The sequence below is a fragment of the Scyliorhinus torazame genome, chromosome 6 (assembly GCF_047496885.1).
Source record: "Scyliorhinus torazame isolate Kashiwa2021f chromosome 6, sScyTor2.1, whole genome shotgun sequence".
NCBI lineage: Eukaryota > Metazoa > Chordata > Chondrichthyes > Carcharhiniformes > Scyliorhinidae > Scyliorhinus > Scyliorhinus torazame.
Window position 1 is genome coordinate 196,360,031 of NC_092712.1, and position 23,114 is coordinate 196,383,144.

Genomic DNA, 23,114 nt, shown 5'->3' on the forward strand with positions numbered 1-23,114 from the left:
ACACGAGGAGGAATTAACCCTACCCAGGGCATCAGCCCACAGACCTTCCTCGATCTCCTCCCCCAGCTCCTCCTCCCATTTACCCTTCAACTCTTCTACCAGCGCTTCCCCCTCTTCTTTCAACTCCTGGTGTATTTCGACACATTGCACTCCCCAACCCATACACCCGAGATCACCCTATCTTGAACTTCTTGTACCGGGAGCAACGGGAATTCCCTCACCTGTCGCCTCACAAAAGCCCTCACCTGCATATATCTAAAGGCATATCCCAGGGGTAACTCAAACTTCTCCTCCAGAGCCCCTAGGCTCGCAAACGTCCCGTCGATGAACAGGTCCCCCATTCTTCCAATCCCCGCCCGATGCCAGCTCTGGAACCCCCCCATCCATCTTCCCCGGGACATACCGGTGGTTACCCCTGTTCGGGGACCACACCGATGCTCCCATTGCACCTCGGTGCCGTCTCCACTGGCCCCAGATCCTTAGCGTTGCCGCCACCACCGGGCTAGTGGTATAATTTGTCGGCGAGAGCGGCAGCGGTGCCGTCACCAACGCCCCCAGGCTCGTTCCTTTACAGGACGCCGTCTCCATCCTCTTCCATGCCGCCCCCTCTCCCTCCATAACCCACTTGCGGATCATCGCCACATTTGCTGCCCAGTAGTAGCTCCCCAGGTTTGGCAGCGCCAACCCTCCTCGGTCCCTACTGCGTTCCAGGAACCCTCTCCTTACTCTCGGGGTCTTATTCGCCCACACAAACCCCATAATACTCCTGCCTACTCTCTTAAAAAAGGCCTTAGTGATCACGATGGGAAGGCACTGAAACACAAACAGAAACCTCGGAAGGACCACCATTTTGACCGACTGCACTCTACCCGCCAGCGAGAGCGGTAACATGTCCCATCTTTTGAAATCCTCCTCCATTTGCTCCACCAACCTCGTCAGATTCAGTTTATGTAGGGTCCCCCAACTCCTGGCTATCTGGATCCCCAGATACCGAAAGCTCCCCTCCGCCCTCCTCAGCGGTAGGTCCCCTATCCCTCTTTCTTGGTCCCCCGCCTGTAATACAAAGAGCTCACTCTTCCCTACATTGAGCTCATAGCCCGAAAACTCCCCAAACTCCCTTAGAGTCTGCATGACCTCCACCATCCCCTCCATCGGATCCGCCACGTACAGCAACAGGTCATCCGCATATAGCGACACCCGATGCTCTTCTCCCCCTCGGACCACCCCCCTCCATTTATTAGACTCCCTCAATGACATGGCCAATGGTTCGATCGCCAATGCGAACAACAGGGGGCACCCCTGCCTCGTCCTTCGGTACAGTCTAAAGTACTCCGACCTCCGCCGGTTCGTCACTACACTCGCCATCGGGGCTCTGTAAAGGAGCTTAACCCAATTGATAAACCCTACCCCGAACCCAAACCTACACAGCACCTCCCAGAGCTACTCCCACTCTACTCGGTCAAAGCCCTTCTCCGCGTCCATAGCTGCCACTATCTCCGCCTCTCCCTCCTCCGATGGCCTCATTATCACGTTTAAGAGCCGCCGCACATTGGTGTTTAGTTGCCTGCCCTTTACAAATCCCGTCTGGTCCTCGTGGATTACCCCCAGGACACAGTCCTCGAACCTCGTGGCCAGCACTTTTGCCAGCAACTTTGCATCCACATTGAGGAGCGAGATCGGCCTGTACGATCCACATTGCAGTGGGTCCTTGTCCCGCTTTAGGATCAAAGAAATTGTCGCTTCCGACATTGTCGGGGGCAGGGTCCCCTCCTCTCTTGCCTCATTAAAGGTCCTCACCAGTAGCGGGGCCAACAGGTCTGCGTACTTCCTGCAGAACTCCACCGGGAATCAGTCCGGTCCCGGGGCCTTCCCCGCCTGCATGCTCCCCAAACCCTTGCTCAGCTCCTCCAACCCAATTGGTGCCCCCAAACCAGCCACCTCTTGCTCCTCCACCCACGGGAATCTCAGCTGATCTAGGAATCGTCTCATCCCCTCTTCCCCCGCTGGGGGCTGGGACCTGTACAGCTCTTCATAAAAGGCCTTGAATACCTCGTTTATTTTCGTCGCACTCCGAACCGTGGCTCCCCTTCCATCTTTGACTCCCCCTATTTCCCTCGCTGCCATCCTCTTACAGAGCTGGTGTGCCAGCATCCGACTAGCCTTTTCCCCATACTCGTAGGTCGCCCCCTGCGCTTTCCTCCACTGTGCCTCCGCCTTCCAAGTGGTCAACAGGTCAAACTCAGTCTGGAGCCGTCGTCTTTCCCCAAGTAATCTTTCCTCCGGGGCCTCCGAGTACCTCCTGTCTACTCTCAAAATCTCCCCCACTAACCTCTCCCTTTCCATACCCTCTGTCTTCTCCCTATGAGCCCTAATGGAAATTAGCTCTCCCCTGATCACCGCCTCCCATCCGCTACAATGAGGGACTTAACCACAGATAACGGTACAGTAAGCACACTCAAAAGGATTTAGAAAAGATAGCCCATTGTCCACCTGCTGCAGGGCAGAAGGTGAAATGTAGTAATATTTTAGCTCTCTTACTGTGTGCACAGCAGTGGTGAATGTGGAGCACAGCATATTCCTGTTGGGGCACTTGGGTAGCTAAAGTCAGGAATTTGGTGAAACGGGGAATTTTCGAGTAAGCATTTCTCAAGCTTAAACTTACTTTAACATTTAGAATTTGACTCAAAACATTCAAAAACTGCAAAATAGATTGAAAGTTAAGACACATTATTAACAAAATAAATAAAAACATATATAAGTTAGATTGTCGCAGAAGGGCAGGTGGTATGCACTAACTGCCTTGCTTTATCCCACTCCACATAATCTGAGATAGCAATTGCCGATTACCCTACCCTCTTCACCCCAGGGAGGAGAAACCTTTCAACCACAAAATAAGTCAAATTGAGAATAAACCTGATGGACATGGGAGAAAAAAGAAACACCCTCATCACTCATGCAAAAACCAGCACGGATTTGCCCCCCACCCCACCCCCCAATCTGCTGCATAAAAGCCACCCATGAAGGAATCAGAGACTTGAGTCTAGATCGGTTCAATCAAGGGTCGAAAACACAATTTAAGCCCCCACCCCCCCAGAAATTAGCTGGTGTTAGCCCAAGTCAGGAATAGAAGTCAGTAACTTGTTAAAAGCAGTGTCATCCCAATTTGGAGCATGCACATTAACTAGGACCACTAAGGTTCCCGCCAAAGACTCACTGACAATTATATGTTTCCCGTTCTGGTCCGCCAAGATCTTAGCAGCCGAAAAAGGAACCCTTTTATTTATCAAAACTGCAACCCCCCCGGGGCCCCCTATCATTGAAACCAGAGTGGAATACCTGTCCCACCCATCCCTTCCGTAACCTTGCCTGGTGCCTGACCCACAAATGGTCTCCTGCAGAAACACCACATCAGTATTCAAACTTTTCAGGTGAGAAAATATCCTCAACCTTTTTGCTGGGCCATTCAACCCCCTTACGTTCAAAGTGACCAGCCGAATTGGGGGCCTGCCACCCCATTCTATGCCAGAATCAGCCATTTCCACCAAGAAAGGTAATCCAGCAACTACTTAAGAGTACAGGCAGCGAGCCCACCCAAGATGACCACCAAACCCTCCATCAAGACAAAACAAAGAGCAAGCTGTAGTCACCATCAGAAAACCATCCCTGCCCCCACCACCACACCCAAATAAACAAACAAACAACCGAAAGATGAACAAAAGACCATAATCCCTACCTCAACTATCCCAAATAAAAACCCTAAGATTATCTAAAATTACACTAAAATAATGAGCTGCAGTTAACCCCACCACTTCGCTCCCATGAGCTAACTCTTCAGCTAGCAGGACAGCCCCATCTGGAGTAAAGACAAATAAATAGCCATAACAACCAGCCCCTGCCCAAGTCTAACTTAAATAAACAAAGAAACCCATCCCACACAAGAACGAGAACATACAAACTTGTACAAGAAACCCCATAATCAAGCCTCCATAATCACATGCCCTCCCCAACAATACAAAGATTTTGCAAAAATTACAATTAACTCGCCCCAGCCTATACTTCCTAACAAAAGCATCAAACTCCTCCGGTGCATTGAAATAATAGTCCTTCGTATTAGAAGTCACTTGGAGGCGTGCAGGGTATACCACCACAAACCAAACTCCAGTTACTTTGTTAAACGCCACCTGCCGTTTAGCCAATTCCTCTCCCAAATCTTGATAGAGCCTGATGGTATGGTCCTCCCATTTGTAGTCTCAGTGATCCTTTGCCCATCTTAGGACTTGTTCCTTCTCCTAATGACTATGGAACCTCACGATGATTGCCCGTGGTGGTTCGCCGGAATGGGCGGAATCATGTCTGAAAATGACAAGTTTAAATCTAGCGTTTAAAATCTATTCTGGAACAAATATTGCGTTCTTAACCAGGATAGTGGAGGAGGTGGAGGATACGGACCCTTTGGTGACGATATTTGGGTTTCAAAGAAGCCGGAGCTCATGGAGAGGAGGAAGAAGGCCTTCCCCTCTCTGATTGCACGGCGGCGAATTTTACTGGAGTGGCAGTCGACATCGCCACCGGGGGTAGCGGCTTCGTTGGGTGACCTGTAAGACTTCCTGCAGTTGGAGAAGATCAAGTATGAGTTATGGGGCTTTGCAGGGAGAAAAGGAGGGGGATGTTTGTGACAGTGTTTGAGGAGCTGTTTTCACGGCTGGGGTGGAAGGGGGGGGGGGGGGGGTGAAGAAGGAAAAAAATCTGTACAGACTGGTACAGTTGTTTGCTGGGACGTATGCTTCCTGGTGTGTTTATTTGCTGCAACCTGTTTTGATACATGATTGTAATAAAATACCATTTATAAAAAAATTATTTCTTATTTTTTTTTTTTTTTATATAAAATGGGTTAAAGGGATATGGGGAAAAACAGGTAGGGAGGTGGATCTGAGACCAGGAAGAGATCAGCCATGATGTGATTGAATGGCAGAGCAGGCTAGAGGGGCTGAATTGCCTCCTTCTGCTCCGAATTCTATGTTCCTAATAACTTAAAGGGAGAAAATAGAGAATGAACTAAAGCTAGCTAATAATATAAAACCAAACAGTAAGAGTTTCTATAAGTATTTAAATCAGAAAGGAGTAACGAAAGACAGGGTTGGCGTTTTCTGGCTGGAGAAATAATGATGGAAAATAAGGAAGTGGCAGAAAGCATTGAACAGGCATTTTGTCTGCGTCTTCACTACAGAAGCTGTAGAAAATTTCTGAAAGAAACTTCGAGGTGAAAGGGGAGGAACACGATCACCATAGTCAGATTTCCTGTACCAGCCACACCGAACAGGCGCCGTAATGTGGCGACTAGGGGCTTTTCGCAGTAACTTCATTGAAGCCTACTTGTGACAATAAGTGACTATTATTATGTAAAGGTGCTCAGAAAACTATTAGACCTAAAGGCTGACACGTCCTCAGGGCCAGATGGCCCACATCCTCGGGTCGTAAAGTGCCTGCAGATACAGTAAATGCATTGGTTATATAATCTTCAAAAATTTATTTGATTCTGAAAGTGTCCCAGTGGATTGGAAAATCGCTAATGTAACATCTTTATTCAAGAAAGGGGGAAACGGAAAGCAGGAAACTATAGACCAGCTTTTCTAACATCTATCATAGAACATTGCTAGAATCTATTCTTTAGGAGGTTATAGCAGGATATTTAAAAAGTCATAATGGGATCATTTAGAGTCAATGTGGTTTTGAGAAAGGGAAATAGTGTTTGACTGATTTATTAGAGTGCTTTGAGGAAGTAACAAGGAAGGTGAATAAAGGGGAACCTGTAGATGCGGCGTACTTTGGAACTCCAGGCTTAGAAATGTTGTCGAATAGCAAGCCAAAGCATTTTAGAATTCAGCAAAAGGGAACCCCGAATTTGGTAGGAAAAGAGAAAGATATACTGGCAAGAAACCCAAAAGCAGACTGTAAATATCTTTTGATTTACCCATTTATAGAAAACTTTAGTCAAATAAACATGAGCTCATTGCAAGCAGAAACGTGAAATCATAAATAGGGAATTTGGGGGCACAGTAGCAGTGGTTAGCACAGTTGCTTCACAGCTCCAGGGTCCCAGGTTGGGTTGGGTTAGTGGTTTACGGGATAGGGTGCAGACTTGGTAGGGTGCTCTTTCCAAGGGCCGGTGCAGACTCAATGGGCCGAACGGCCTCGGTCCGCACTGTAAATTCTATGAATAGGGAAATGGCAAAGGTATTAAACAAAGTCTTTGCATTTATCTTCACTGTAGAAGACTCAACAATTCTGGAAATTATGGGGAACCAAGGGTCGAGCGACCTTGAATGAACTTAAAGAAATCAGTGTTAAGAGAAATGGTACTGAATAAATTAAGTTGTGACAAATCCCCTGTACACAACGATGTAACAGAATCCATCGGGGGTGCAGTAACTAGACATTTTATTTAATCATGTGCTTAAACACAGGCAACAGATTTATTAATAGTTATATCCTCAAAAAGAAAAATGAAAAAGGACAGCCAAATGTATAACGTTTGTAAAAAATATTCAATCATCTTGGATTATTACACAAAAGTAGAAATCATAGGAGGGTGGCACAGGTAATATATTAGCATGGATTGAGAATTGGTTAATGGACAGAAAACAATAAGAACAAACAGGACATTTTTGGGTTGTCAGGCTGCAACTAAGAGTATCGCAAGTATCAGTGCTTGAACCATAGCCATTTATAACCTATATTACTGACTTGGATGAAAGGATTGAGTGCAACTTCATAAAGTTTGCTGATGGCACAATGCAAGGTGAGAAAGTTAGCAAAAAGTGTGAACTTATGTTGCTCTGGGCAGAGGCTGAGGATTCAATTTCCTGGCAGGCCCAGGAGCTCCAACACATGCGACAACCCCGTTTTTAGCATTGTTTTGAGAGTTGCAGGGATTGGGCGGTGCATCTGTGTAATGGGAAACCACCAAGAGACCACAGAGGAGAGAAATCACTGGGAGAGGAGGCCGAAGAAGAGAGTCCAGGCAGCAAAAGTGCTGCTTTTGGCAGGCTCCAGGTAGAAGCTTGGGAGAAGTTAGTTGAAAAGGCAGCTTGGGTTGGTGACTCTGTGCTGCAGGCTCTTGGGGCACCCTAACCATTTGGAGCATTGGTGTTCTGCTCAGCAGAGTTGTGCCCGTCAGTTGGTGCTGCAGTGCAGCCCTGGGAAGCAAGTGGAACATATTCTCAGGAGAAGAGATTAACCATCAGGCTTGCGAGCAGTTGCTGAGGCAGTTCAGGTTGTAGTGACATTGAGGGAATTCAGAGGCAAGATCTTCTAAAGTAAAGACTGGAAATCCCTCATGAGGGAGACGGTTCTAATGATTCTATAACTCAAGTGGACCCGACTTCTGGGTGGGCTGCTGAGAAATCGGTGGTTCGTCGGATCTGCCATTTACGGTGTAGCGTGACATGTTCAACCAGAGTTTGCCTTTAATTCCCTTGTTATTCATGCAAACTCTAAACACTGGTGTTTAAGATAAATATTGTAAAGTATTTTAATTTCCTGACTTAGTCTAGTAAAGTTTATTTTTTTGTTTAAAACCAGCAGGATCATGTTTTATTTTCTAAGCACCTAGAATTCTAAACTTTAAGTTTACTCTAAACAGAACGGTACTGATCCTCAACCAGATGGTAACAAAGTGGCGAGGAGGGTACAGTGAGGTTGTAGAGGGATATAGACATATTGATGAGTGGGAAAAAAACATAACAAATCGAATACTATGTAGCAAGAATGACATTATCCACATTGGTGGGGGAAATCTATATTTTTTTTGACTGGGAAAGATTTGCATTTAGAAGAACTTGGGCATCCTTACATATGGGAAGTTAACATACAGGCACAACAAGCAATTAGGAAAGCAAAAGGTATTCAGCTTTTGTTACAACGGGATTGGAGTGTAAAGAAATAAATTATCACTATAGTAGTGCTGGGCATTGGTGAGCCCACATGAAGCGCAGAGGGGATTTGGTCTCCCTACCCAAGAAAGGACATACTTGCCCAAGAGGTGAGTGCAACAAATATTCACTTGGCCTGGTTCCGGAGATTGAGGACATTGCCCTTTGAGAAAAGATTAGGCCGATATTCCCTGGGGAATAGGTGATCTCATTGAAACACTTAGAATGAGGGTCTTGACATGTAGACACTGTTAAATGTTTCCCCTAGCTGGAGAATGAAGAACATGGTCAGAATCCGAAAAAGGCATCAGCCATTTAGAATTGAGGCGAGGAGAAATTTCTTCACTCAAATGGTTGTGAATCATTGAAATTCTCTACTCGCAGAGCAGCAGATGATCAGAGTATGTTCAAGGCAGAGGTCGATAGATTTTTGGGTGCTAAGGGATTGAGGATAATGCAGAAAGGTGGAAATAGGTTAAAAGATCGGCCATAATTTGTTGAGTGACAGAGCAGGTTTGACGGGCCAAATGGTCTACTCCAGCTACATTTTATGTTTGGGATTCCATGCACTCGACTAAATATTGCTGTATCTGCTACTTTTAAGCAGGTACCCTGTTAATCCACAACGTCTTCAACAATCGAACCAGCATATGGTGTGTGCAATCTGCTGAAAATAATCAGACTTACATGGTCAGGGAAGACCAAAGAAAATACAGTCAAATATGTACATATATCAAGAGAGATGTATTAAGCAGTTTGGTCTTATACAAGAGAACTCTAAGCATGTACAAGCCATCAGAAAACTTTTCAGTTAGTATACAATAGTGGCTTCAGGGCTAATGGAGATAAATAACTTGGATGTTAATTGCAGATTGTGAAACTGAGTAAACCAGCAAAGGGGAATTAGCATGTAGGGCAACATTTAATTCACTTAAACAGAGCAGTTAAAGAAAGATAGTGCCAGCAAATTATTTCTTAAGCAATTGAGAAAAGGCAACGGTATAATGAGTTACGAATGAGCTTGATGATGCCAATATTATCGAAATTCTTAAGATGGCCAGTTAAACTGTGTGTGTGTGTGTGTGTGGGGGGGGGGGGGGGGGGGGGGGGGGGGGGGGGGGGGCAGTACAAGGAAACTTCGTAATTCACATGAATTGCAATAAGCTGGCCTTCAGATAGTGTGTATCCAAGAGTACGCTTATGCATTTGGGAAGTCATTGGTCAGACCACAGCAGAGGATAACAGGATAGAATATATGCATGAGAATGTGATCACACAAGAGGCAGTTCAGATCAGAGTTCAGGACGAATAGATAGCGAAGCGCAGGAGCCAATCCAAGCAGAAGAAAGGCACCAACTGCAGGTTTTTTAAATCAAGTACCACATCAAATACCACGGTCTAAATGTTTACAATGGCAAGTGCTTGGACACATCCACACCACCTCTGGCAGGCTTGCTGCCATTGTATGGCCAATTTGAGCACTGATTGGCAGCAGGCGGACCCAGTTCACCCTTGGACGGAAGTCCTGCCTTGTGGTGAATGGCTCTCCAGCCAATGTTGCAGTGGCAGGAAGAGGTTCAGCAGCACCATGTAAGGCAAAATAGGGAAATAATAGTGCCCCCGGGATCACACATCAGGAACGTATCAGGGGCAAAGAGGGGTGATCTGTGTCTGGAGGGGGGAGAGAGGTCCGGAGTTCCCAGGTCCCCGAGGGGAGGGCACCCCAAATCTGAAGGGGCCTTTGGATTGAGGCACGCCCCCTCCCCTTCCTGCCCAATATCGAGGGAAGAAATTTTGTTTGGCACCCTGATCCAACAAGCGCCAACCAGCCAAAACACAGAAGCTCAACAGGAAAAGACCCTTAAGTGGCTGAATGGGGCATGGGCAGGCGTTCCAGATGTCTTGCCTGCCCCACCATAAAATTGTGTTCGAGTCAGGGTGCACAGGATCCCGTCCATGCAATTTTACATTATTTGCCCTGCCTCTGGTGATGGTTAGGGTGGGATGGGGGGCTCGTTAGTTCTCCTCCTTGTTCTGGGTGGGACATAAGGCCACACATATTTGGTCATAAAGCTGCAACAATGTCATCCATTTGGGCCCTGCTTGGTGATGTGGTTTATGCCTCACCCCATGTAAGCCTCATCTCTTCCAAATCAGTCCCATGCAATGTTGTTTTGGGCTTGCCCCATTGAAGTTTCCTGGCTTGCGCCCATCTCAGAGCAACCTTCTGTATACTTTCTTAGGATATCCTTAGCACATGCCCAAGCCACCTTATTTGACACTATCTAGAGGACAGTGCTTCCAAGTCTTCTTGTCCAGATCCTCATTGGAAATTTATGTGGCCAACAGACATTACAGATCTTATGTAGGCAACTATTATGAAAGGCATGGACCTTGACCATGTCTGCCTTCGCTGCTCTCCAGCGGGACTGACTTTACATACAAAAGTCAAATTTTGGTCTTAAGACTGTACTGCTTGGACTTCTAGACAGTTTGGGGGGGGAGAAAGAGTGCAGGGTGGAGATAAAATTCTGACCCATATGTTAATGTATTGGAAATTACAGGTAAATTAGTTTTGACAAATGGATGAAAGGAATATAGTAGATTCATCCTATGTGGATACGTTGGCTCACAAGACTAGTTCTGAAAACCACAATATATCTAGTAAGCTGGAGTGTTACTAGTATTTCCTATTTTTGCACTATGATTATGTATTGCTTGGATTGGTATTCACTGGAATATGCTTTTGTTTGCATCCATAACATTTACACAACAAAATGAATTCCATGATAATCACACGTGTCAAATTTTAGCCATATTACAAATTCCTATATCCACAGTAGAAATGGCTGATGTAAATTGGTCACATATCATTACAGGATTAACAATTGCAGAAAAGTACATCATCCACTTGTAGCATCGCCCAGTTTCTTGCACAGAATCAGAACATTATGATGGTGCAAAAGGAGGTCATTTCGTCCATCAATTCTATGCCAGCTCTCTGAGCAACTCACCTGGTTCCATTCTCCTGCCTGCTCTCCATAACTCTGCCCATTCTTCCTTTTCAGATAATAGTCTAATTCCCTTTAGAATGCCTCAATTGATCTTGCCTTCACCGCACTCTGGCAGGGCTTTCCAGACCCTAACCCCTCGTTTCATTTCATTTGTGCTTCTTTTACTAAATTACTTTAAACCTGTGCCCTCTCATTTTCAATCTTTTCACAAGTGAGAACAGTTTCTCCCCATCTACTCTGTCCAGGCCCCTAATGGTTTTGAATATTACTATCAAATCTCTGTTCAGTCTTTCCTTCTCCAAGGAAAGTAGCCCTAACTTCTCTAATCACTCTTTATAACTTAAGTTGCTCATCCAAGGAACCGTTCATGATTTTTTCCAATGCTATCACATCCTTCCTAAAGTGCAGCACCCAGAACTGGTCACCAATAGGCACTGAGTGAACTGACGGAAGACCTGGAACTACCGACAGGACAGGAACTTAGGCACCTTCTGTTGTGTTCCCTATTTTGCCTTACCTGGATGGCTCGGATGCATAGTGTTGAATAAAGAACCCAAAGCTTTGTTAACAAACAAAACTATAAATTTATTACACTACTAACTAAGATTCGATCACATTCCTAAAGTAGAAGGTTTCTCTATTAAACTATGCTATCTCTAACTAGCAGAATTTCTCAAGTAGAACTGCTCACGATCTTATCCAGCTCTCTCCTAACCAGTGACTCCCAGAATCCCCAAAGTCCACAACATACCTCACAAAAGGTTAAGTTATAAGGGCCCATAGTGCTGGAGGTAGTATACTGGCATGGATAGAGAATTGGTGAATGGGCAAGAAACAGTGAGTGTGGATATTGAGAGAATGTTTCCACTAGTAGGAAAAACTAAGTAAAACTGGAACCAGAGGGCACAACCTCAGATGGAAGGGACGATCCTTTAAAACAGAGATGAGGAGGAATTTCTTCAGCCAGGTGCTTGTGAATCTGTGGAATTCTTTGCCGCAGAAGGCTGTGGAGGCCAAATAACTGAGCATCTTAAAGACAGAGATAGATAGGTTCTTGATTAATAAGGGGATCAGGGGTTATGGGGACAAAGCAGGAGAATGGGAAGGTGGGAATGGCCTAATTCTGCTCCTATGTCTTATGATTGGGTTATACCCCCATGACACGATGTGGGAAAGAGCATGGTGTTCCTGATAAATGCCCAGATGCAGGGAAGGTGTTTTGCGAAGTTGCCATTTCAGCTGGTTTGATAGTCGGGCTCAGTTACATAAATTGAATTTGACTAATGTGTCTCTGGAAAAAAATGTTTGAAAAACACCGATCATTAATATATATCTGTAAAAGTAGGGGTGAGGGTCCAACACAGACTCCTGTGGACTCCACAACAAACCTTCCATCAGCCAAATTCTTGGGAGAATATTCTCTAACTAACTCTACTTTCTCTGCTTCCCATTGGTTGCAAATTTTGAATTTAACCTGAAAACACAAAAAAACAGAACATATGTATCCTGAAATGGCAGACCATAATACATCTGCACATGATGGTCTAATGGTCTCCTGTCATCTATCCCCGATTACACTGAATCTCTAAAATTCTATCTTCAAAACATAATTCCGTTTTTTCTGATCAACCTTTCCCCAATTGCAAACAAATAATTAAAATATTTCAATGCTAAATTTTCTACATTAACTTCATCTTACAGTACCATCTGATCAAAACATTTGACATTTATTTCGCAACAGCTGAAATCTCTGGAAGTCCAGATACAATTTCAAACAAATGTAAAACAAGTACATTTAAAAAAAAAAAAAATAGTTGAGGAAGCTTCCAGGAACAGTTCCCCAAATCGGTTAGCTACATTCATCCACGTAATAATCTTAATAACTGTCCCCAGTTGGCTTACATTAACACTGCAATAAAGTTACTGTGAAAATCCCGTAGTTTCCACATTCCGGCACCTGTTCAGGTACACTGAGGGAGAATTCAGAATGTCCAAATTACCTAACAGCACGTCTATCGGGACTTGTGGGAGGAAACCGAAGCACCCGGAGGAAACCCACACAGACACGGAGAGAACGTGCAGACTCCACACAGAGTGACCCAAGCTGGGAATTGAACCAGGGTCCCTGAAGCTGTGAAACAACAATGCTAACCACTGTGCTACCATGCCCTCATAGTTGCCTTAGCACTGTTGCATTGTGGAAATAAAGCATGGCTGATTCCTGCTCTTGATCATAATTTTTCCAAAGTTTAACTGGAGGAAATAGTGGATCATTGATAAATGGATGGCTCCTGATCAACCTTTCCCCCCTTGCAAACAAGTAATTAAAATATTTCCACGCTAAATTTTCTACATTAACTTCACCTTACAGTTGTCAGCTGATCAATACATTTGACATTTATTTCCGCAACGGCCAAAATCTCTGGAAGTCCAAATCAAATTTCAAACAAATGCAATACAATTACATTTTTAAAATAATAGCCAAGGAAGTTTCCAGGATCAATTCCCCAAATCAGTTAGCTACATTCAGCCACATAGTGGCTGTTGCATTGCAGAAATAAAGCAGGACTGATTCCTGCTCTTGATCATAATTTTTTCAATGTTTAACTGGAGGAAATAGTTGATTATTGATAAGTGGATGGCTCGTCAGATGGCCAGCAAATACAATATCCCAGAATGCTGCTTTAAAGTAGCTTTGGGTTTGTTCTTTGTAAAAAAAAAAAACAATCCTCCATGATACAGCTAAAGTAACATTTAGAAATGAACCTACCACCATATTTTTATTCCAAGAATGTGTTCCTATTCCTCCTGATCAATAATTCTACCATTCAGAATGTTCAGAGATCCTCATTGCAGATTAGCTGCCAATTCAACCCATTACTGTTTGTAAGAAGTTGCCAGCGTCAATGGCTGCCTCATTCCCATGAACTTCAAAAGCAACTGACCTGATAAAGCACCATAGGAACATGAATATCTATCGCTGCTCAACAGCAGCAAAGCTGTAAATTTTAAATATACTTCTAAATATTCAGAGAATAATGGAGAACAACTTTTTCTTCAGTTCTCTGCCCGAAGGTAGGTTTGACCCATAGCGCCACAATCTCAGTGGGTAGGACAGGGCAGCAGATATCAAATTCATTCCAGCTGAAACTGGGATCGGACGCCATGCTGTCAGCACCAATTTCATCTACCAGGGCCGTCCAGCCAACCAATCCCCAAGGAGGGCAACCTGCTGTGGCAATATGCACTTTTACATCCATGTTGTAGTCTAGAACTATGAATAATGATGGTTGAAGTCATCATTTTCTTTCCATCACGTGGCTGTGCCTCCCATTTTTGCCATTTGCTGATTGATATTCAACTTATTTGGCTGTGTTATGAAAGCATCTTCCTTGGCCATCATTCCTGGAGTGGGACATGAACACAGGGGTTCTAGCTCAGAGGCAGAGATGCCACCCACTGCGCCACAAGACTCCAGATTGGGTCACCCTATATATAATAATCGAAAGGAACAATAGGACTTCCATTCATTTCTGTATTTTTCCCCACAGATGATTCATTGGGAACTAAAAGTCGTAAATGTGTTCTTTCACCTATAGGTGTAAAATTAATACGAATTTCAAACTATCGTGTACCTTGGTCTAACCAGAAATGCACTCCTCAGATGACTTCATACCTATAAAAATATTTTGACACTCCTGACTTATCGCTAGTCATTGATGACTTGATATTTTTAAGTTTCAAACAAGAAATATATATGAGCTATCTATTTAGCATACTGGACAAAAGAATTTGCAGCAATCAACGGCAAATTTATTTATACTGGTAGATGTGCTTGTTGAGTGAATTGGACATTGTGAATTCTCCCTCAGTGCACCCGAACAGACGCTGGAGTGTGGCGACTAGCAGATTTTCCCAGTAACAGTAACTTCATTGCAGTGTTAATATAAGTCTACTTGTGACACTGATAAGGATTATTATTACTGCTACTCTGCCCAGAATGCCAAAACACAAAATGCACTGGAATTAAAAATATTACACACAAAAGCCAAGATATTTTAATTGCATTTTGGTTTTGCACTTCAAGATGATTTAAATTATCGCTTAGGTCGCTACTCATAATTTCAAACAATTGTAATACTTCGTAATTGAATCAAAAAATATGGAGGTCAGAAACAGGCCATGTAGCCCAACAAATAGATCCATGCCAACACGTAGTTACATCAGGAACTTTATTTCCTTATTCCCTTTATCATCGCACAGGGAATGACAGTGTGAAGAACAATGAAATTAGTGCAATGCTTCTCAACATTCAAGGCATTTAACTGTCAATAGTTCAAAGGTCAGAAACAACTGTAAATCAATATGGTAAACTTACCTTCAAGAAATGCAAATCTTACAGCAATGGAGCTAGTAATAAGTTAATCACAAAAGCTAAATAAAAGGCAAAAATCTCAACTGTCCCAATAAGCTGTAAATAGTTAACCACAGTTAAAAAAGTTGTTCTTTAAACTTTATTTCAAACATTAAGCAATAGCCTATGAAAGCAATCCTCATGATAAGTATCAGACATTAAGAGTACACTCACCCCAAATGGAGTATAAGCAGGAGGTATTGAAGGCGGTGGCAGTACAGGTGATGATTGAGGAAACAAGCCTAGAGCTTTCAGATTTAGGCCAGGAATTAAATGTGCTTGAAGCTGCAAAAATAAAATTGGTATAACATGTTTTGACCAACAAAAATAGTTAGATTATCCCATTTCAACCATCTCAAATTATTGAATTTTATACAACTAAACACAGAACGGTAAGGAAGCTAGCTTTCCTTAAAATATTAAATAATTGTGTGTTAAAAGACTCAAACAATTTTGTTGTCAAACACAAGAACATGCATTTGTATAGCACCTTTAACATAGTAAAATGTCTCAAGGCTCTAGCATTTTCTATGATGACAACATCTAGCCTAGAGAATCGAATCTCATTCAGAATTCTGCATTCTATACTATGTGCATATCATGAATTTTTTATTTTATTGTGCATTAATACGGAATATTTTCTGCAATGGGTGCACTATTTTCCTTTGGACAGCTGGTTTTGTCTTTCACAAGTTAGGGCAGAAGATCCCGGAAGTGTTATTATTTGCAAGAAAATGCATTTACACATCACACCATTGAATTAGCAGTGCAAGTCATTAAAAACTTCCTCTTTCAGTTAACTAAATCACTTTGCACCAGAGTCTGTCCTGCATACTTGGAAGGAGGGAACAAATGATGCACACTCCAGACCTTGTTCTCTCCGTCATATTACATCATTGAACTACCTTTCCACACCTCAAAATCTATGACTGGAGAAATCACTCCACTAGTACTGAATTGTCAGCTGTGTGTTATGGAATGTCTACTGCAATTGGTAAGAAATGTCATTTTGCCAATTTAGACTGATTGTTTTGCAGTACTTTGGGTTAAAGTGTCCTGCTCTGGTTTACTGAACAATTATTGGCATGAAAGTTTGAGCTAACATTTGGTGGGCCTATCATAAAACGTGTGAAACTAGATTTTGAAATCTTCCTCAATATAATGGAACTGCTATTGGATCAGCATTCTTTGGAGCAACAAATGTACTCAATTTAATTTAATACAGCCGTACATGCTCAAAAAACCTAAAGTTTTAACTCTGGATATATCAGGATGGCAAAAAGGGCAAACTCTTTCAACCCTACAAAACATAGCTACGATTGGCCAATTGGCCCTATATTAACAATCGCAATGCAAAAGTCCTAACAGCTAAAAATGTTGGCAGGGAGGGGGAATATATCATGAACTGAAAACAGAATTATTTTCTGGCTTCAGGAAAGGGATGGCAAGGAGAGAAATAAATTAGAAGTGCAAAGCAGCTTTGGAGGATATGGTGTACTAGCAATCAGAAGGACCTGACTATTAGCTGGACATGATCATGAATAAATGTTGTAAACTACAAAAATCTTCAGAAAAGGACTGGGAGATGGAATTAGAGTAGCAGTATTAAAATAACATCACACTAACAGGAGTAGGAAGAGCTCAGCAGTTAACACTGCTGCCTCACTAGGCAAGGGACCCGGGTTTGATTCCGGTCTTGGGCGACTATCTGTGTGGAGTTTGCACGTCCTCCCTGTGCCTGCGTAGGTTTCCTCCGGGTGCTCTGGTTTCCTCCCAGACGTGCAGGTTAGGTGAGATTACAGGGATAGGGCAGGGCCTGGGTGGAGTGTTCTTTCAGAGGGTCGGTGCAGACTTGGTGGGCCAAATGGCCTCCTTCTGCACTATAGGGATTTTATGGATATTATGTTTAATGAAGTAAAGTAGAAAATTCAATTCACCCAAGTTTCAAATCTGGACAGCTGATGGAAAATTCATATAATCCACAGTGCTCAGCAGCACCACCCAAAGCTGCAGACTGGCTGTCCGACCTCTCAGAATCTCTCCAAATGGAGAAAATCAAATTCGCCATCCGAGGGTCAGACGACGGCTTCCACAGAACGTGGGAGCCATTCACCTAATAGTTGTTCCAGGAACTGTTTGTGGCCAACGAACAAGCAGAAGAATAGCCAAGTAGCCAAGAATCAGGGGAAAGTAGCCAAGGCAGGAGAGGGTAACAACTAAACCCAAGAGAAAAGAAAGGCGAACCACAGGAGGGGGAGGAGGAGGAGTGGGGAGAAACGACAACGGCAGCAAAAACCGTCCGGGAGAAGCAAGTGACAACATCAACACCAGATCCATTTGCGTATTGCCCTCTGTTATTGTTTCTCCGGCACCCAAATGTATATCTACCTCCCCAGCCTCCACCCCCCCCCCCCCCCCCCCCCCACCCCCACACACAAACAGATACCTACTGATGTGTTAAAAATAATATTGCCAATTGTACAGAGTTGCTCTTGTTGAGCTAGTGCATAATACCCTACCAGTTATTTTATTTTAATTTTTTTTGTGTACGTGTTCCCTTCTCTTCTATATAAATATATAATATTTTATTCTGTGCACATAACGGTAAATATGCTTTGTTCAAAAACCCAATTAAAAACGTTTATAATTATATAAAAAAACAATGTGCTGGAGCTACGGTAATTGGCATCCTTCCACCACAGCCGACTTCCATCAGGTATGATTCCAGCCACTGGCAGGTTTCCACAATGACTTCAGGTTAACGAGGCTCCTTAGTGTCATGCTTTCTACCGTACACTTGCTCTTGTCTCTATGCAAGTATTCAGCTGGTGTGCACACCCGAATCAAAGCTGTGATAAGATCTGCAGCCAAGTGGCTCTGCTGGAAACTGAAAACCATCAAGTTATTCATAGATAGGTTTCATTTGTTGACACTATACTGCTAACTCCCCAGATGGGTGGCACATCACCAGAAAGGTTCAGTGGGGGAAAGCCCACAGTATAGAACCCTCTTGCCATTGCACAACAAGGACCTGGAAACAGTGTAAAATCTCTTGGCTGTATACATCAGAAAATGTTTCATGTGGAGCATGGTTCCCTAGAGTGTAAAGTACTGTGTTTAACCCAATTGTTCTGTATTGTGCAACGTGAATGGTGATATCCAGATTGTAAATAGACTACAGTATTACAAATGTTATGAATAAAGCACAATTTAACCAGAATTAAATGAATCCTAAACTCAGTCACACTTGGGTAGAATTGTAAAGGTATTATTTTAGTGTGCAAAACTCAATCAAGTTTGATTTCTGACAATATGGAGTGAACATATTGGTTATCTAAAATTCAAATCGAGATTACTATAACTTGCAAAATTATTCATCCTCAAGACACACAACTCTGTAAAAACCAAATAAATGGTAGTTTTTGGAACAAAGGACATGTTTCATTTTATAGGAACTGTTGAAAGACGACAATTGTTATCCACCTCAAGCAGTAATACAATCCTTGACTAGAATAACAGCACTGTTCGAACAGTAAACACCTGCTGATTACTTACATTCATAGCAGCCATATCATTATCATAAGATTCTCTAATTTTCTTCATAATTTCTTCCTCAGCTTTGGAACATGCTTCAATACTGCTTTTTATTGTAATGGTCCTTTCTGGATTGCAAAGCGTCAAGTCTTGCAACCTGCATAACCAACATAACAATTTCAAATTTTGTCAAAAGACCAATTCAATGCACAGAAAATGGAAATCCAGAGCTCCAAAACTTACGGAGAAATTGTGATTTTAGTGTCTGTATCTTGCTCGATTTTTTTCAGATTTCTTCCTTCTTTCCCAATGAGACGCCCAACAAAATTGTTGTGTGCCAAAATCTTTAAAGGTATTTCTTCTGTGCTGCAATTATGTAAATAGGAGTTTTAACCCCAGCTTGAAAAGTTTTCAGATGGCAATTCATTTGGCAAAAGCACTCAAAAATGATTCAGATGAAGACATTTAATTACTTAATTACTCGTGCATTCACCCACAAAAGCAAACGGTTTATACCAAGTCATACAGACCCAGAGGACCCCAGTTTCCATGCCAAGTTAGCAGGCGCAACAGCAAAAAGCTACCAATGGGTTTAGCATAGGCTATGATCACAGAGAGGAAGCTGGGGGTAAAGGGTATTGGATACTGTATTTAAAGCTTTGAACGAGAAAAGCAGGTTGAAGGCTTCAGGGTCGAAATGATTCAACCATTGTATATTTAATGGATAAATAAACTGAACGGATATAGGTTCAAATATAAAAAAAGGGAAGGTGTACAGTTTTGATTTAATTGCTCTAGTGGCATGCATGTCGAGAGGGCTAGAATACAAGAGCAGGGATGTACCAGAGGCTGTATAAGGCTCTGGTCAGAACCCATTTGGAGTATTATGAGCAGTTTTGGGCCCTGTATCTAAGGATGTGGAAAGGGTCCAGAGGAGGTTCACAAGAATGATCCTTGGAATGAAGAGCTTGTCATACGAGATCGATTGAGGACTCTGGCTCTGTAGTCGTTGGGAGTTTAGAAGGATGAGGGGGGGGATCTTATGGAAATTTACAGGAACTGAGAGACCTAGATGGAGTGGACGTGGAGAGGATGCTTCCACTAGTAGGAAAAACTAGAACCCGAGACAGCCTCAGACTGAAGGGGTGATCGTTTAAAACTGGCGGAAGAAATTCCTGCTCTTCCTTCTCATCTCAGAGGGTGGTGAATTTGTGGAACTCCTTGCCACAGAAGGCTGTGGAGGCAGAGTGTCTTTAAGACAGAGATAGATAAATTTTTGATTAATAAGGGGATGGCACAGTGGTTAGCACTGCTACCTCACAGAGCCGAGGACCCGGGTTTGATCCAGGCCCCGGGTTTGATCCAGGCCCCGGGTTTGATCCAGGCCCCGGGTCACTGGCTGTGGAGTTTGCACGTTCCAGTGCCTGTGTGGGTCTCACCCCCACAAGGTTAAAAATGCGCAGGGTAGGTGGATTGGCCATGCTAAATTGCCCCTTAACTGGGAAAAAAATAATTAGGTACTGTAAAAGGGGAATCGAGGGTTATGGGGAGATAGCAGGAGAATGGGGATGAGAAACACATCAGTCGTGACTGAATGGCGGAGCTGACCCGATGGGCTGAGTGGCCTAAATCTGCTTCCGTGCCTTATGATCTAATTTATGGAATGGCCCGGGGAAGCAGATAACACTAAAAACTTGAGGGGAGCATTGACTATTTTGGTAGTGGGCTATTGAGATATTAATTTTGAAAGTGACCAAAGGGACTACAAAATGCTAGTTTCCCACATGTCCACGGTTTCAAAATTGTAATATTTTGAAAGACAGGGATATTCTTGCAATTAAAACAAAACACCTGCCTGATTTGTAGGTACAAACTTAATTGTTTGCATTGTTAACGATTGAAATGCAAAATGTTATTCTATGTACGTACAATTTTGTATCCTGAGCTTCCTTCTGCATGATTTCCATTATCATCTTGCAAGCAGCTGAACACCCCTCTGGTGTTGAGTGAATACTTATTGGTTTCTCAGCAGCACCTGCGTTATCTTTACGATGAATGTCAATTCTAAACAGAGGCACAACATTCCTATTACTGAAAAAGTTAAATATCTAGCATCTATTTAAGAGTTAAATGATAACCACAAATGGCAAAAGTTCAATGCTAAGAAATAAAATCCACTTCTGGAGAGAACATGAACAAACTTTTGTTCAAAAAACAAATTCAATATTTTCTTTTTCCTTTTTCAAAGGTTTCCACAGCTTTCCCCAGACTGCGCAATGGGCCTGAAGTTGCTGGATACACAGAGATCGGGGTTTTGGGTCACTGACCAGGAAATTTCCCATCCCTATGAACTTTGGGCTCAGTCAAAAAGGCTAAATTCGACAGAACAGAATGCTCTCTCATTATTCATTGCGATCCCAGTTATGTTATAGCTGGACGGGAAGATTCCAGAATGGAAAGCTGGCTCAAAAGTCACTTTTATATTTTTTAAAATAAAATATGGAGGAAGAGTCACAGGAACACCAATTAGTTTCAACAAGAAAAGCATCAAACATGGAAAAATTGGATAATAAAACACTCCTTTACTCCCCCTTTACCTTAACAATTACACACATATATAAAGATTACCATGGATTATAAAGTACATCATAAACTACAATGGTCTCATTAAGTCCCTTTTAAGCACACAAGATGACTGTGGGCAAATACACACTATCCACTCTGAATCTCAAGTTAGTGTCTGTGGATTTCTCTTCAGTCTCCAAGTGATCACATGCGAGTTTCCAAACTCAACAAAGTTTTAAGATCTTCTCTCATAATAATGCTTTCCCTCAGATGTTTGCATCCCAATATTCAGCCCAGGTTTTACAAATTACTTTTTTAACACAAGCTTCCACTCTACTTTTAACAGCTAATGCAATCCAGGATTTTACACCACCCCCTTTTAGATTTCCTTTGTCTTCACCACTTTTACACAAACTCTGGAGATCGAGCCACCGATTTCCAGTTATTTCAACTTGCGTTCCGCAGGCTGTAGGAAAATCTCAGACCTAAAAATCACCTGGCCTTCTTTTCAGCTGTGTCTGTGGTTACTGAACAGTTCTCTGATCTAGTACCTTTAACCAGACATCTTGGAAGTTTCTCTTCATTTCTCAAGTTTCCTTAACTTACTGCCCCCCCCCCCCCCCGGCCCTCCAACCACTGTTAAAACGTGGAATTTTATTTCAAATCAAGTTGATTTCAAAGACTTCCATCTGCAGGACTTCAGCTGCAAATGCTGCGGAGGTGTGGGGAAATCATAACAGCAACTTTTGTGCTTAGATTTACAAGTGTGCACAGGGATGCCATCAGTTTCAGAGTAAAAAGGGATATGTGACCATTTCACTTTTGCTACAAACACAAAAACCAAGCCAGTAACAGAGGAACGACCAATGCCTGCCATAGATCAAACAAAGTAAGTGAGAGAGAAAGAGAGTGGCCGACCATCTAAAAACAGAGATAGACATGTAGGTGTCTAGAATGTCAGGTTGTAAACAGTTGTGCTTTAAATTGTTCATCTAGTTCCAAGATGAGTGTGTTGGACTCTCGATGATAAAGTTAATAAGGATTTCTACCTAGATACAAGCCTATGTGATTCACATTACAATGGGGAAGGTTACAGAGGAAGCCATTGTAAAGATCAGGTTACAGGCTTTCCTAGAAAGTACGACAGCATTGTGAGTCAGCCTGGATCCAAGAGAGGGAGCAGCTACGGACCAAAAAGTGTCTATGGTTCAGCATGCAGGAACATGGATAGAAGCTTGTGCTTGTATTGAAAAGATCAAACACATGGAGAGTAAAAGTTAGGCTGGAAGAATCATCTAGCTTGGGTTAAAGTCTCCAGGAAACAAAACCTCAAGAGATGGTTCTACGATTGCAAGTTTGAGGCAGAGCAAAGAAAGAATAGGAATTAAACCCTTGGGTGCTAAGAATCACTCCAGACTGGGGCACCATGGTGGCACAGTGGTTAGCACTGCTGCCTCTCAGAATCAAGGACACAGGATCGATCCTGGCCCTGGGTTATTGTCTGGGTGGAGTTTGCACCGTCTCCCACTGTCTGCGTGGGTCTCACCTCCATAACGAAGATGTGCGGGGGAGGTGAATTGACCATGCTAAATTGCAGATGCTCTGGCATTCACCCCCGATTGCCCAGCGGACATTTCTGCTTGGACGCAGGTCGGT

The 23,114-nt window shown here is 43.1% G+C and overlaps 1 protein-coding gene across 5 annotated transcripts in view; it reads right to left on the reverse strand.

Annotated features, from left to right (window-relative positions):
* The window catches only part of igf2bp3 (insulin-like growth factor 2 mRNA binding protein 3), a 198,141-nt gene that overhangs the window by 47,216 nt on the left and 127,811 nt on the right, over nt 1-23,114 (reverse strand). For all 5 annotated transcript variants that reach the window (XM_072509245.1, XM_072509244.1, XM_072509248.1 and 2 more), the window contains 4 exons: nt 20,823-20,957; nt 19,137-19,259; nt 18,915-19,050; nt 15,534-15,644 (listed from right to left, as the gene is read on the reverse strand). In XM_072509245.1, the coding sequence (XP_072365346.1) occupies nt 15,534-15,644; nt 18,915-19,050; nt 19,137-19,259; nt 20,823-20,957 (505 nt within the window). The remainder of the gene's footprint in view (nt 1-15,533; nt 15,645-18,914; nt 19,051-19,136; nt 19,260-20,822; nt 20,958-23,114) is intronic.